We start from the raw sequence: 14,648 nt of genomic DNA, 5'->3' as shown, positions 1-14,648 counted from the left end.
TGTCCCAGAAAGTCCTTAAAAATATTCCTTTCCTTGAGGTTTCTTCATTCTGAGAGTCAACTGGAGAAATAGTTTACTTTTAAATGGTGGTTTTGCTCCTTTCCTGTTTTTTTTTTTTTACACAACATTTAATTTTCTTTTCTGTTAATATTATCAATTCTATAGTTACATAAGACTTTTTTAAAAACATAAAACGTTTTCAGTTCAGGTCAAAATATAACTTATTTGATGCTAGATAAAACACACAAACACCTCAGAAAAATAACAGTAACACTGTCATAGACATCTTTATCTGATTTCTGACCTTAAAATGTAATACCTTTGGTATTTGAGACGACTATTCCCTCTCGTGATATGAGATATTTTTATATTACTAATGGTATTATCAGAAATAAATGTTAAAATTTCTCAAATGCCTTAGAGCAACTATAAGAGAATCATATGATTTTTCTTTGTGCACTGATATAATGTTTTTAACAAAAATCCTAGTATGAGGCCATTCTTGAATTTTTAGGAATAAATCTTAGTTTTAAAAAATGATTTCTATAGTGTTGGGTTTTTGTTGCTGATATTTTATTTTATTAATTTTTTTATTTTTATTTTTTTCTTTTAAAAAGGGTTTTATTGAGATATAATTGACATACAATAAACCACATATATTTAAAGTGTATGTTGCTGATATTTTAGTTAAAGCAAGTAAAAAAAATTTTTTTGCTATGTTGGCTTTGTTTTGAAGGTTTTATTAAGTTTGAAAAATAATTTGGGAAGTGTTTCATCATTCTGTAATCTTGGAACAATTTAATAAACATGAAAATTGTTACTTGAAAGTTTTCAAAACTTGCTCATAAAATACTCTGGACCCAACTCCTCTTTTGGAGATAGTTAGTTGAACATTAAAAAAAATGTCTTTCTTGGATATCAATCTATTACAGTCTTCTAATTCTTATTGAATCTGTTTCCCTTGAAAATTGCACATTTCATTGGGTTCTAAGAATTTGTTGCCATAGAGCTATAAAACATATTTTTATAATTAAAAATTTGTTCACATCTGTGCTTGTATTGCCAAGTATTTTGTATTTGTCTCTTTTCAGTTAACATATCAGTAGTTTGCAAATTTTAATGCTATTTGTATACATGAGATACTGCATTTATTAATTTATTTATCAATTCTGCTATTTTTTTCTCACTGCCTTACTTAATGTCTGCTTTTATTTTTATTTGCTCCTTCCTTATATTTCTCTAAGATTTATCTGTATGCCTTTTCTACTACCTATTTGGCATCAGTATTATTTAAAAATCATTATGGTCAAAGACTTTATAAATTAGCTTTTTTTTCCCAACAAAATTATTCTTTTTGGATTTATCAAAAAGATACATATTTTTAAATTTAAAAACTTGCAAGAACCAGGCTCAGTAAACCCATTTTCAACAGGTAATAGAAACAAAATGAGAAAGGAAACACCAGTGTTGTTAGGGTTTTGAGATGCACATCAGGCTAGGGGTTGCTTGCTCTTTATTAAAGTTATAGTTTGCATCTAGGGAATGTTTCACAAGATTAAATCATGAGATCCAAATACATTCAGGGTTTTAACTAAATCAATGCAATCACTACTAATATTGCCTGTTTCAGGCAACTGTGACATTATTGCAATAGGGAACACCCATCTCCTTTCCTCCAGGCTTATGCTTACATTATTCAGCCTTCTGTCTGACTAAATACGTACACGAATGCTTTGCTTCACATCTGCTCCTTTGATTTTCACATATTTCTCAACAAGAGACACAATAGGATTCTATTCTTCCTTGATTAAATGGAATTACAATTGCAAAAATTAAAATCCAAACACCAATTTTAGTTTTAAAAACTAGAAGAGGCAAAAAAATAAGACAAAAGGATTTCATTATCAGTAATGAATTTGGAAAGAATTCTTTAAAACACAATTGAGGGTAAGTAATTTTGGAAATATCTGTATTCTATTCTTATATATATTTCCCCATAAAAGGTGTTCCTTCCCACGGAGGCAGGGAGGTGGAGGTGGATTCCACTGCTTTCCTTGAAGCTTCCCCTCCTGTATTACCAATGCCCAGGGGGTAAGAGTCTTCACTGGTGGTTCCATCCTGCTCTTCCGTTCAGACTTAGATCTCATTCCAATTTAGGCTTCTCTTTCTCTTCTTCCATACCTAGAAATACAGGCAAAGTACTTTATTTGGATATCAGATTAAACTAGGAGCAGGTTTACCAAAGCTGCTTTAAAAGAACTCTCATCTCTGCACACTTCTCCCCACCTACCCTCCACTCCCATCCCTTTTCTCCTAGCTAAGAAGGAAAGTCATTTACAACTTTCTCCAGAAACTTCTTCAGTGACCTCCCTCCCCACTTTTCCCCCAAATCAGGACATAACATCTCTGAGACACACCCAGCTCTTACGGCCTCTGGGAGTGAGGGACGCAAGTTAGTTCTTGACTCATTGAGTTTGCACAGAAATCCCAACCAGACTGCCTTGTAACCAGCTTCTAGCAACAGGAGGTGTGGAGCTGATGAGTTTCAAAGAGACCTCATTTATTTTTATTTTACTCCTGTCCCTTTCCAAGGCAAGGACTCTGGATTTTCAAAAGTCAAATCTTTTTTTGTTTGTTTTTTTGTTTGTGTTGTTTTTAAGGCTCGTAGAGAGCTTATTAGCCACAAGAACTATTTATTTCCATACCTGTGGTGCTTAAACTCAAATTCTCCCCCTGTTCAACCCAAGTCTGGTAGAACTATGTTTTCCTTCCTGAGAGACTCATGTGTACCAGACTGGTAAGACCTCGCCTGTTGTCTATAATGAATAGTTAGTGATATTTCCTTTTCCTGAAGATGAAAATGTTTAAGTCATTCTCATAAATTAAAGTTAAACCTGGCAAATGCTCCCCACTTCTTTTTTCTTTTGCTTCTGCTTAAACACTTTTCTCCCAACACCAAATTCTCACAGCCATTTCGCTGGGAGAACCCCAGATATTGCATTGCGGGTTCTGTTGATATTCTTTTGTAAGTTGCAGGCTCTCTGAGGGCAGAGCCCTTAACTGTTTTGTTCTCGATTACATCCCGAGCACCTAACACAGGGCCTGTCTCACGGTAGGAGCTCAGTTAATCTTTGTGGAATACATTAATACACAATGAATACAGAGCAGGCTGAACTAGTGGAAAAGCAGTAGAATGAACCATGGAGGGTCATCATGACAGGGCTTACAGCAGGAGAGACACCCCCCACCCGCCCCTTCCCAGCTCCTAGCACCATGTGTTTGTGTGGTCAGGGCGGTGGCAGTGGAATGCGGGTAACATGCTCAGAACAGGTGTCCTTAGACAGTCTTTAAGGTTTGGTTTTCCTGACTAAGGAACTGGCAGAGATCTATAACACTTTTTCCAAAGTATTTCTCAGAAATCATGTTAAGGAAAACTTCAAATTGAAGAGGAAGGACGTCTGAAGGGAGGAGGAATAGGGTTGAGGGGGAGAAGGCAGGAGATGGCTTAGTTGTTGGGTAACCAAGGCAAAGGCAGAAAAACACAACATAGATTCTGTTCAAACAGCACACATGACTTGGTCCCAACTCTGTCCCATAGTCCCTCTCCTGTGGAGAAGCTAATAACTGCTTGCTTTTCTTTTCAAAGTCTCTCCCCTCCTAAGTGTTCTCCTGCAGATGGGTTCCGTTGGCAGCAACAGTGGAATCTTCAAAAGCGGGGGTGGAGAACAGGGGGTGTTCATTGACCCAGACAGGGAAAACGGCTCCCCACCTACTTTCGTTTGGCAGCTTTGAGGCGGAGGGAAAAAATTAGACAGCTGTAAATAATATCTGGAAGAACCAGAGGTATAATTTCCACACAACGAGCAGAAAGAAACCTGTCACAAAGCTGAGGCAGGATGTTCTTTCAGAAATGTAGAGGAAGAGCTGATTGATCCTGAGAGAGTCAGTCACACGTGGTTCCCCAGGCTGGGAGAGGGGCCTGGAGGGCAGCCCTGGGACCCGGGAGGCCTGAGTGGGCCTGTGTGGGACCTGAGCTGGACGGCAAGCTGGGGGAGAAGAAAGGTGGAGGTTTCTGTCCCATGGGCCTGGCTCTAACCTCTCTCTTTTTCTCTTTCACCTGCTTTCTCCTCCTTCACCCCAAACTTTCACTTTTGGACACTTTCAATTCTCACTGTATAAAAGTTGACTTTAATAAGACTGGTCACCCCAGTCAGACACGCTGGAATTAGAAGAACGTTTTAGCTTAATAAGCACAGAATGTTTCAGCTGTTACAAGCTGAATTGTGTCTGCCTCAAATACGTATGTAGAAGTCCTAATGCCCAGGACCTGAGAATGTGAGAGAAGGTCAAGGGTGTTTCTGGACAGCCACTTGCTAAAGAGATAAGACATGTGACCCATGGATCCAATTAACCACCTCAGCAGGAGCCAGGAAAGACCTGCGGGGGACCCTCTCATCGGATGAAGTGGACCCCCACGAATTACATGGGAGAATTTTGTACCAGCAGAAACATAGCCAGCCTGGACTGAAAGGGACAGAGACAGGAGGAAATGAAGGAAGGATGACTCTGAAGGTGGTGCAGGGGTCGGCTCCTCCTTGGCCCCAGGGGGCTGGCTGCCACCCCGTGCCAAGAGGGCAGCGCCGCAGCCCCTTCCTGATGACTCCTGAGGGCGCAGCGTTTGGCCCAAGAGGATTATTCTCGAGCTTTAAACGCGCATGCAATGTGCCCTGCTAGCTGTCAAGCGTGGTTGAGAACTGTGACCCCTTTCTCCCTATGATGCTCCTTTTTGGAAAGGGGGTGCATGGTCTATGCCTGGTCCACCACTGTATTTTGGAAGTAGATAAATTTCTGTCTGGTTTCACAGGTTTACAACTGGAGAGCAGTTTTGTGTCAAGACGAATCATCCCCTGGGTCTTACCCATACCTGATTTAGATGATATTTAAGATGAGATTTTGAGATTTGGGACTTGAGTTAATGCTGGAAATACTCTGGGGGTTGTTGGGAATGTATTTTGCATGAATGAAGGACACGAACATTGGGGGGCAGAAAGCAGAATGTTATGGGGTAAATTGTGTCTTCCCAAACCTAACCCCTCGTGCCTCAGAACGTGATTGTATTTGGAGATGGGGTCTTTTCTAAGTTCAAGTGAAGTTGTCAGGGTGAGCCCTAATCAAATATGGTTGCTGTCTTTATAAAAAGCCTTACATGTAGGGGAGAATGCCATGAGAACATGAAGACAGCCATCTACAAGCCAAGGAGAGAAGCCTGGGACAGATCCTCCCACACAGTCCTCAGAAGCAATCAATCCTGCCAATCCCCCGATTTTGGACTTCTGGCCTCCAAAACTGTGGGACATTACATTTCTATTGTTTAAGCTGACTAGTTAATGGTCCTTTATTGTAGCTGCCCCAGCAAACCAATATAACATCCACAAAGCCATCTTGAGTTACTTTCTTTTAAAAAGAACAAATGCTTCATTATTAATTTAGCCTATTTTAAGGGCGTTTTATTCACAGTTCATATCAGGTTGATCTATTTTGTTATTTTATGAGCTAGATCCGTGATTCTGAGTGACGTTTCTGAGCTCTCATGAGTCTGGGTTTCCAGTGGTGACATTCTGATGGTTTACTAGAAATAACAATGAATTGAACATCAGGCAGAAGGTGTTGACTCTGCAACCACCTATTTTTGTGGGTCACTTATTTCTGGGCTTCAGCTGCCTCATAGTAAAAAAAAAAAATGGCTTAGATGATTTCTAATCTAATTTTTGATTCTAGGATTCTGTAATAATGTGATTTTTATTTTGAAGTTGAAGCCAACATAACCAAGTAGAGGAACCTGAGCCATTAAAAATCCATAATGATGGATCCAAGGCAGGGGGCTCAAAGGTGGTGTTCCTGTTCCTGGTGGTGGTGGGGGGGGCTTGTGTGGAGTGTGGTAAACATCCTCAGGATTGGAATACTCTACTTGGTTGTACGCAATTCCTTCTAATACACACACACACACACACACACACAACTGCTTTTAATCAACAGTTTCAAACTCAACTACCTACAGAACCAGGCTGCTGTGAGGGAGCAAAATGGCCCAGTGAGAACTGGGGAAATTAAAGGGCCATCTAACAGGGGCAACTGATATTCAGTTCTAATCCGTTGTTGCCAGAACAGTGGGCTTGGTGTGGCCAGATGTTAAAATACCTGATTAGTTGAGAAATCTGGCCTTTATGTGAAATCTGCCAATTTTTAAATGTTGGTTCAAAAACAAAAGTCCTATGTAGGCCTAACAACTTTTTGGTAGGTAAAATTTGGAGGAGGCCATCAGTGTGCAATCACTCTCATAAACAAAAAGATGCCCACTTGACACAAAACATCTGCCTCTGGGGAATTAACTAGATGGTTCCATGTAGATAAAATTAATCTCTGCATCTGGAATGCGTTACAGAATATTAGTCAACCTTAACTCATGTTACTTAAGAGAATGGCGCAAATTAAATTGGATAGATCATTAAAAAAAACAACAACCACCTTAGCTTCACTATTCGTTTTTAACTTCTAACTTAAAGCTGCTAATAAGCACTATTCTATTAATCTAGACTGGATTTTTTCTCTCCTCATTTTCAGGCCATCTTCTCTTAGAAGTAGTAGAACAATGGCCAAATGAAGGTTGGAATCGAGATAATCAAGGGGAAACAGGAGTCATACGTACTTCCTGAATAACAGAGATTGGACACATTAGCTTAAATTTAAACATGGCCTTTCTCCCAAGAAGCTGAGAAAAATTTATATTTTGTTTTCAAAATATTTTTATAAGTTACTAAATATTTTTATAAGTTATCTAATAGAGAAAGATTATAATTCCTATTGAACAGAGAAGAAAATTATTAAAAGATTAATTTCTGGGCCCCCAAGGTGTATCCTGAACTGAATAAAAATATTTGACACTTTTTCTCATAGACCACTGCCTACAATCAAGCCAGCTGCTGCAAAAGGAAACCCTCACATTCCTCTGGGCCATTTAACATTGGCTAGCACCTTGACGCGTACAGTCTTAGAAGATCCACGCACAAAAGAAGTCCAATTCAATAAGGCGCAATGAATGCGTTTTATTTGTCTAATTAAATCAACTTCCTGGCATAGTATTTGGCAGAAGGTAGGGTGCTCAATGTTTGTGAAACAGAGATCATTTACAGGTGACGTCTACAATGTTGTGACTGTATCAGAGGAGATGCCCAGAGCTCTCTAAAATCGTCAAACCATCTTGCCTTTTGATGTATTTTCATGCAGGACTCAGATCACTACATATCTGTGCTGTCATTTTTTCCACCTTCTCATTTTTACGTTATCTGACATACACTTTGGACAAGTTTTGCACAGCTGGGGTAAGATTATGTGCCTGGCCAAGATGGAGGCTCTGCCATAAATAGAAACGAGAGAAATCAAACCATAAGTTAAGAGAGTATTTGGAGCTATGAAATATTACCCTTTACTGCCCATCCCTCTTTGCCACTTTCAAGTCTTGACTATGACAGTCACTGGTGAATCACACTTGCCAGAGGCATTCTGCACTGCTGGGTGTTCTAGCAGAATGGTGGCAAGACCTCCTGGAAGCTCCGGCACCCACGCAAAGGATGACGTAAAAAGTGGAGATCTAGGTGATTTCTAATGAGGCTGTTTGGTTACATCGAATCATTTGCCTATTTCATCGGGGGTCCCTTTAGCTAAGGCAGGATTTTGTTAATCAGAGTGAACTTCCTGAATTTTTTTTTCTGCTAACACTACATTTCTCCCTATAAAATTTTATAGACATGCTTCTTTTCTCTTAGATTTGGATGTTTTACTAGCTAATATGACAAAGTGAGTAATAAACCTTTCAGGTAACTGCCAGCAGCTCTTAAATTAATATGGTAGTTACAAAAATGAAACTCTTCATAAGGGATCCTGTGCTACAGTGGAATTTTCCATCTGTCTCTGCACACGCTCTTTTAGGCAGCAATTCTTTCATTTTATGCTCCCCTAAACAATACTTACTTCTCTGTGTATCCCAGATATAGCTGTTCAGAACTTCTCCCAGCAGGTACAAAAAGTTCATTAAGATGGTTGTAGACCCAAAGAAGAGGATTCTGGCTCCTGGGCCAATGTGTTCCAGGAAAGGGTACACCCACATCCCGGTTACATGATGCACCCAACACACCCTGCAGTGGAATTGGAAAGGAAACAGAGACAGGAGTTACTCTTGTGTCAGATCTTAAAGCTGCTGATATTACAAATACAGACCCCCTAATCCAATCATTTTTCAGCAATGCCAGTCACTGTTTGCTTCTGACACTCAGCAGCTACCAGAACTTTGATGTTGTTGTTTGTTTGTTTCCTTTTACTTTTTATTTGAAAATAATTTTAGGCTCATAGGAGAGTTGCAAATATGGTACCAAGAATTCCAGTATGCCCTTTCCTTAGCTTCCCTGAATCTTAGCATCTTGTCTAACCATGGTGCGGTTGCTAAAATGAAGCAGTTAACATTGGTACAGTACTACTAACCAAACTGCAGACTTTATTTGGAATTCACCAGTTTTCCCATTAATGTTCTTTATCTGGTTCAGGATTCCATGTTGTACTTAGTGGTCATGTCTCTTTAGTCTCCTACAATCTGGCACTTTCTCATTCTCTCCTTGTCTCTCCTGACACTTGAAGGGTCTGGTCAGGTATTTGAAACTGCTGTTTTTCTAAGTAATGTTATGTAATTGTCTTAATCTCTTCTTTATGTAATGAAACAACACAGCATTAGGTAATGACACTATCATAACACCTAGGTGAGAATGTTCCAGGAATCTTGCCATATTGCCTTCCAACTAGGTACCAATATGTATTCCATATGCTGACAGAACCATCCAGTAACCTCACTGACACTTGGCTTCCCACAACCTGATCTTTGGACCACTTTTTGTTTCTTTATCTTTTTTTTATTCCTGTTTTACATAATCTTTGCTTGTAATTATTCTATTTGTGTTTTGGAGATATTTTAGGCTCAGTGGGAATACATCATTAATCTCCACCATTTTCAAAAGTTTAGTTAGAATATCTGCTTCATTAGTTTGGTCCTTACACAACTGCTGAGAGCTATTTTCCAAAACGCTCTTGGGTTCATTACTTTATCAACTGTTGTCAATTTTGAAGACCAAATAAAATACAAGTTACTTTATTGTATGGGGAATAAAAATTACTTTAAACATTTATGCGTTTGGGGTCATTTTCCTTATCATCCATGGCTTCCGTCCTCTTTAAGCAGTTTATCTATGTGTATATATTACCTACCCATAAACCTCACCTGAGACAAGAAACCTCCCTTTACCTTAGAGCTTGTAGTCTCATTGAGGGTGCTATTACTCCCCCCTCAAGGAAGTAAAGATTGGTTCTGCAAGAGTGGCGAAGAAATATTACACTTTTAATGTATAAAGTAGAGCTACATATATATACTGAACATAAACAGATATATGGGACTTTCCTGGTGGCACAGTGGTCAAGAACCTACCTGCCAATGCAGGGGACATGGGTTCGATCCCTGGGCCAGGAAGATCCCACATGCCTCGGAGCAACTAAGCCTGTGCGACACAACTACTGAGCCTGTGCTCTAGAGCCTGTGAGCCACAACTACTGAGCTTGCATGCCACAACTACTGAAGCCCATGTGCCTAGAGCCTGTGCTCCACAACAAGAGAAGCCACCGCAATGAGAGGCTGTGCACGTCGCAGTGAAGAGTAGCCCCCCTCGCCGCAACTAGAGAAAGCCCACGTGCAACAAGGAAGACCCAACACAGCCAAGAACAAACAAACAAACAAACAAAAACCCAGAAAACAAACAAACAAAAACATGCCTCTTCTCACAAAAAGCAAAAAACCAAAACCCCCCCGATATACAGTTTATCTGTGGTATTAAAGTTTCCATGGGCCCAGCAATTCCACTCCTAGGTATATATCTAAAGGAACTGAAGCAGGGACACAAACAGATATTTGTACACCAATGTTCATAGCAGCATTATTCACCACAGACAAAAGGTGGAAACATCCCAAGTGTCCGTCAGCAATAAATGGATGAACAGAATGCTGTGTACACGTAAAATGGAATATTATTCAGCCGTGAAGGGGAATGAAATTTTGATACATGCTACAACATGGACGAGCCTTGAAAACATGATGCTAAGTGAAATAAGCCAGACACAGAAGGATAAATATTGAATGATTCTATTTATATAAGATATATAAGCAAATTCATAGGGACGAAATGTAGAACAGAGGTTACCAGGGGCTGGGGGTTGGGGAATAGGGTATGATTATATATGGTTCAGAGCTTAAGTTGGGAATAATGAAAATATTTTGGGTATAGACAGTGGTGATGATTATATAACATTGAGAATGGATTCAGTGACACTCAACTGTACACTTATAAACGGTTAAAATGATAAACATTATGTTATGCTATGCATATTTTACCCCAATAAAACATTTTCATGGAGTGGAAGTTAGGAAAAAAATACCTAAAAAGGTTCGTTGGTGGAAGGAGTCAATAATGAAAGATGGAGAAACATTGCCTTAAAGGAAAGGGGTGCTCATTAAGCCCATCTAGGTCAGCCTGAATAACAGTCTAAACGAAAAGATTTTTACCAAAAGAGGAAGCCAAGCTAGTCACAATTTTTAAAAGAGAACTGAAGCTTTTGTGACAATCAGCAGAAATTAAATTGTTTGAACTAACCTACGGGATTTTGATGCATCGTATTTTGTCTGTTCACATGTTACAGGCAGTTTTATTTTCCTAATCTTGTCTTAACTAGTGTAAGGAGGTGTCATGCGCCCATCAAAGGGCTTATTAATTTCTATGGAGATAATATGCAATATCCCCAAAATGTAATATCGTAGAGCTGTAATTGATTTTGCAAACCAACGTAGAAAATTATAATCTGACTCACTGTAAACTGTTTCCTCAATTAGGCAAATTAGGAGCAATTCTAATCATGAATGCTACTTATATTTTTATACTTGTTCCTGGCTTTCTACTTGCTTCTGGTGGAACGAAACTTTCTTTTGCAGCTTTTGGTAATGTCTCTGATGCCAGGCCTCTATTCCTCAGATGTTGTTTGCAGTGCACTTTTGGTCATTGTACTGATTGGTATGGAATCATCCTGTAATACTGAATAGATATAACAACCATAGCCACATCCCATCTGTCTATAGAGGACTCCTAAATTCATGTCTCCAGCCTGGGTCTCGCCTGATCTCCAGAGTTCCATACTCAATTGCCCGCTGCACATCTCCCCTTGGAGGATGCATCTCCGGGTTAACGTTTCCATGGTGTCCTCATCATTCTTGCATCCTATTTCCTGCATATCTGCCCCTCCCTCTGTCATCCAATAGCAAACATATTCCTCCCACATTCTTCATTTCTCAAATCAGTGATGACTACTTTATCCCAGCAGTAGCTTGGGGTAGAAAATATGCTCATTTTTGACTTTTTCTTAAAATCCACATCCAATTAATCCATCCTTAGGTCCTATTGGCTCTACTTCCCAAATATGCCCCAAATATCTACTTCTCACCATTGCCACCACTGCCATCTGGGCTTAAGCCATTATCACTTCTCACCGGCACCACTGCAATCGCTTCCTGACTCGGCTTTCCCCTTGCTTCAATCTATTTTATAGCCCATTCTCATTGGAGCATCCAGGCTGATCTGGTCTAAAGTTAGGTCTTGCCATTACTTTGCTCAAAGTAGCTTTCCTCTTGCTCTTAGAGTAAAAGCAAGTGTCACAGGATGGTTCTTCAAGGCCCTGCCTAAGCTTGCTGGGCCCTTTTCTGACTTTTCTCCTACTAATCTCCCCCTCACTCACTCCACTCCAGCCACAGTGACTCCCTGCTAATCCCTGAGCACACGAACCACGCTGTATTTGTTCCTATGCCCAGAACTTTACTTCTTACCTCTGTCTCCCCCAGTTTTCCCAGGGCTCCCTTGTGTCTTTTTGGTTTTCCTCTATGCCCTTTGTCTGCAAACCTTTTCTGTAAAGAACCAGGTAGTAAATATTCTCAGTTTTGAAGGCCTTACTGTCCCTGTCCCAAATCTCAGCTCTGCCATTGTAGTGTAAGAGCAGCTAGCTGTAGGCTGTATGTAACGAAAGTGTGGTTGTGTTCCAATAAAACTTTATTTATACACATTAAAATTTGAATTTCATATAATTTTTATGTCATGAAATATTCATCTTCTTTTGATTTTTTCCCTAATCATTAAAAAATGTAAAAACTACTCTTAGCTGGGTCATAAAAGAACAAAAAATGAAAAACAGATGGTGGGTGGGCTGGATTTGGCTCATTGGCTATAGTTTGCTGCCCCTAATTTAAGAAGTTCTTTGTATAATGGCCAACAGGCACATGAAGAGGTGCTCAACATCACTAATCATCAGGGAAATGCAAGTTGAAACCACAATGAGATATCATCTCATACCTGTCAGAATGGTTACACTCATGAAGACAAGAAATAATAAGTGTTGTTGAAAATGTAGCGAAAAGAGAGCCCTAGTAGACCACTGGTGGGAATGCAAGTTGGTGCAGCCACTATGGAAAACAGTATGGCAATTCCTCAAGAAATTAAAAATAGAACTACAATATGATCCAGCAATGCCACTCTGAGTATATACCTGAAAAAGTGAAAACACTAATTCATAGAGGTATATGCACCCCAATGTACAAAGTGGCATTATTTGCAAGATATGAAAACAATCTTCAGTGTACATCAGCAGTTGAATGGATAAAAAGAAGATGCAGTATATTTACACAATTAACAATTACTCAGCCATAAAAAAGAATGAAATTTTACCATTCGCAGCAACATGGATGGACCTGGAGGGTATTATGCTTAGTATCAGACAGAGAAAGACAAATACTGCATGCTATCACGCATATGTGCAATCTAAAAAATAAAACAAATGAATGAATATAATCAAACAGAGAGAGACTCACAGAGCACGAACTAGTGGCTACCAGAGGGGAGAAGGGTGAGGGGAGAGGAAAGACAGGTGAAGGGGATTAAGAGGTACAAATTACTAGGTAGGAAATAAACTACAAGGATGTAATGTAAAACATAGGGAATGTAGCCACTATTTTATAAGACGTTTATATAGAATGTGATCTATAAAAATATTGAGTCACTATGTTGTACATCTGAAACTAATGTAATATTGTAAGTCCACTATACTTCAGTTAAAAAAAAAAAAGCAGTTCTTCTTATTTCACGAAGGACCTTCACGCACATAATCTTATTTAGTCTTGTCAGCAATCCCAGACATAGCATGTCATCCTTGTCCTACTGAGGTAAAAATCTGAATTTATAGAGTATAATGAGACTTCCTCAGAACTGACGATGGAAATGTAAAATTCTCAGGTTGGGGAAGTGGATAGCTATTCTGAGTATGGTGCTCTGCTATGGTATGTAATCCCCTTACCTTATTCAACCACCCTCTGAGGTATGAACATCCCCATTTCACAGATACAGAAACTGAGGCTGGATTAAATAATTTATCTTTAAAAATGGCAAAGCCAGGAAAGGAATGCACATCTGATTTCTCTTCTCCTGCATGGACTTGCTTCCTTATATGAGGCATTTAATATTGTTTCCAAATCAAAGAGAAGGTTTTCTTTTTTTTTTTTTTTAAGTTTTTTGACTTAGTAGGTCATCAAACCATCTCAGATATAGGAGTCTTGTTATGTGGGGTTTCACCCAGATTGGTGTGAATGATGCATCCACTTGTCCTAACAGGTTGTGTGCTTTCACCATTTGTTTCCTTGATATAATCAGGGCTCATTTTTCTGCACAAAAATGACTCATGGCCTTGCTCATCTATTTGGAGAGCTCTCAGTTCTTGGTTGACTTTTAATTTCTATCTCATTCTAGGGCCTTCTTGTCTTAGTGCCCAAACCACTTATGCTTAAGGTAATGATGCCAATTTAAATCTTAGTCTAAAAAAATTGATAACCACTGTGTGTGTTTGCGTGTGTGCATATATATATCTGCATATGCTATAGTATTGTGAGACTTCTGGGAGTGACTATTTTATTAAATGTAATTCCAATTTCATTCACTTGAATGTGCAATTAAGAATGACATTTATTAATGCCTCCTATCTGAATATTGTGTGGCACACTAGGGACACAGAAGCAAACAAGGCAAAGGTGATTCTTGTTCTCATGCAGTAACGAGGCGCACAGATATTCACGGAGAAACTACAAGTGTGGTCAGAATTAGGGTAAGTGTAGGAGTGTCACGGGTGCAAGGGATCATTCTCTGCTTTTCTGTGATGCTTACACTTCCTATTAGGCTTTCTTCCTCACCTGTCTTCACCTTTCTTCAAACCAATTTTTTCATACCTGATGAATATGCCCAAACGCTTTTCAATCAAACACAATCAAAAAGTTTCCATCAATTTCACAAATACTGCTCGATCTCTCTTTCTCTTCAAAGACAAACTTCTCCAGTGAATCTACACTCATTGAGCCCAGATCTGTACTTTACACTCTTCCTCCACCAACAGTCTGGCTTTTTTTCTTAATACTCCACCAAAATATACTGGTTCTTTGATCTCAGTTTCTCCTGTTTTCTTCCTACCTTTTTGGC

General features: G+C 39.3%; 1 protein-coding gene across 1 annotated transcript in view; it reads right to left on the bottom strand.

The window, feature by feature from the left end:
• Positions 1-1,496: 1,496 nt before the first annotated feature.
• The window catches only part of AIG1 (androgen induced 1), a 241,259-nt gene continuing 228,107 nt past the window's right edge, over positions 1,497-14,648 (bottom strand). The window contains 2 exon segments of the mRNA XM_057738026.1: positions 1,497-2,181; positions 8,029-8,192. Of these exon segments, the coding sequence (XP_057594009.1) occupies positions 2,144-2,181; positions 8,029-8,192 (202 nt within the window). The 3' untranslated portion in view covers positions 1,497-2,143.

The sequence above is a fragment of the Hippopotamus amphibius genome, chromosome 6, assembly GCF_030028045.1.
Source record: "Hippopotamus amphibius kiboko isolate mHipAmp2 chromosome 6, mHipAmp2.hap2, whole genome shotgun sequence".
Lineage (NCBI taxonomy): Eukaryota > Metazoa > Chordata > Mammalia > Artiodactyla > Hippopotamidae > Hippopotamus > Hippopotamus amphibius.
This window is presented reverse-complemented; position numbering and strand designations above follow the sequence as displayed.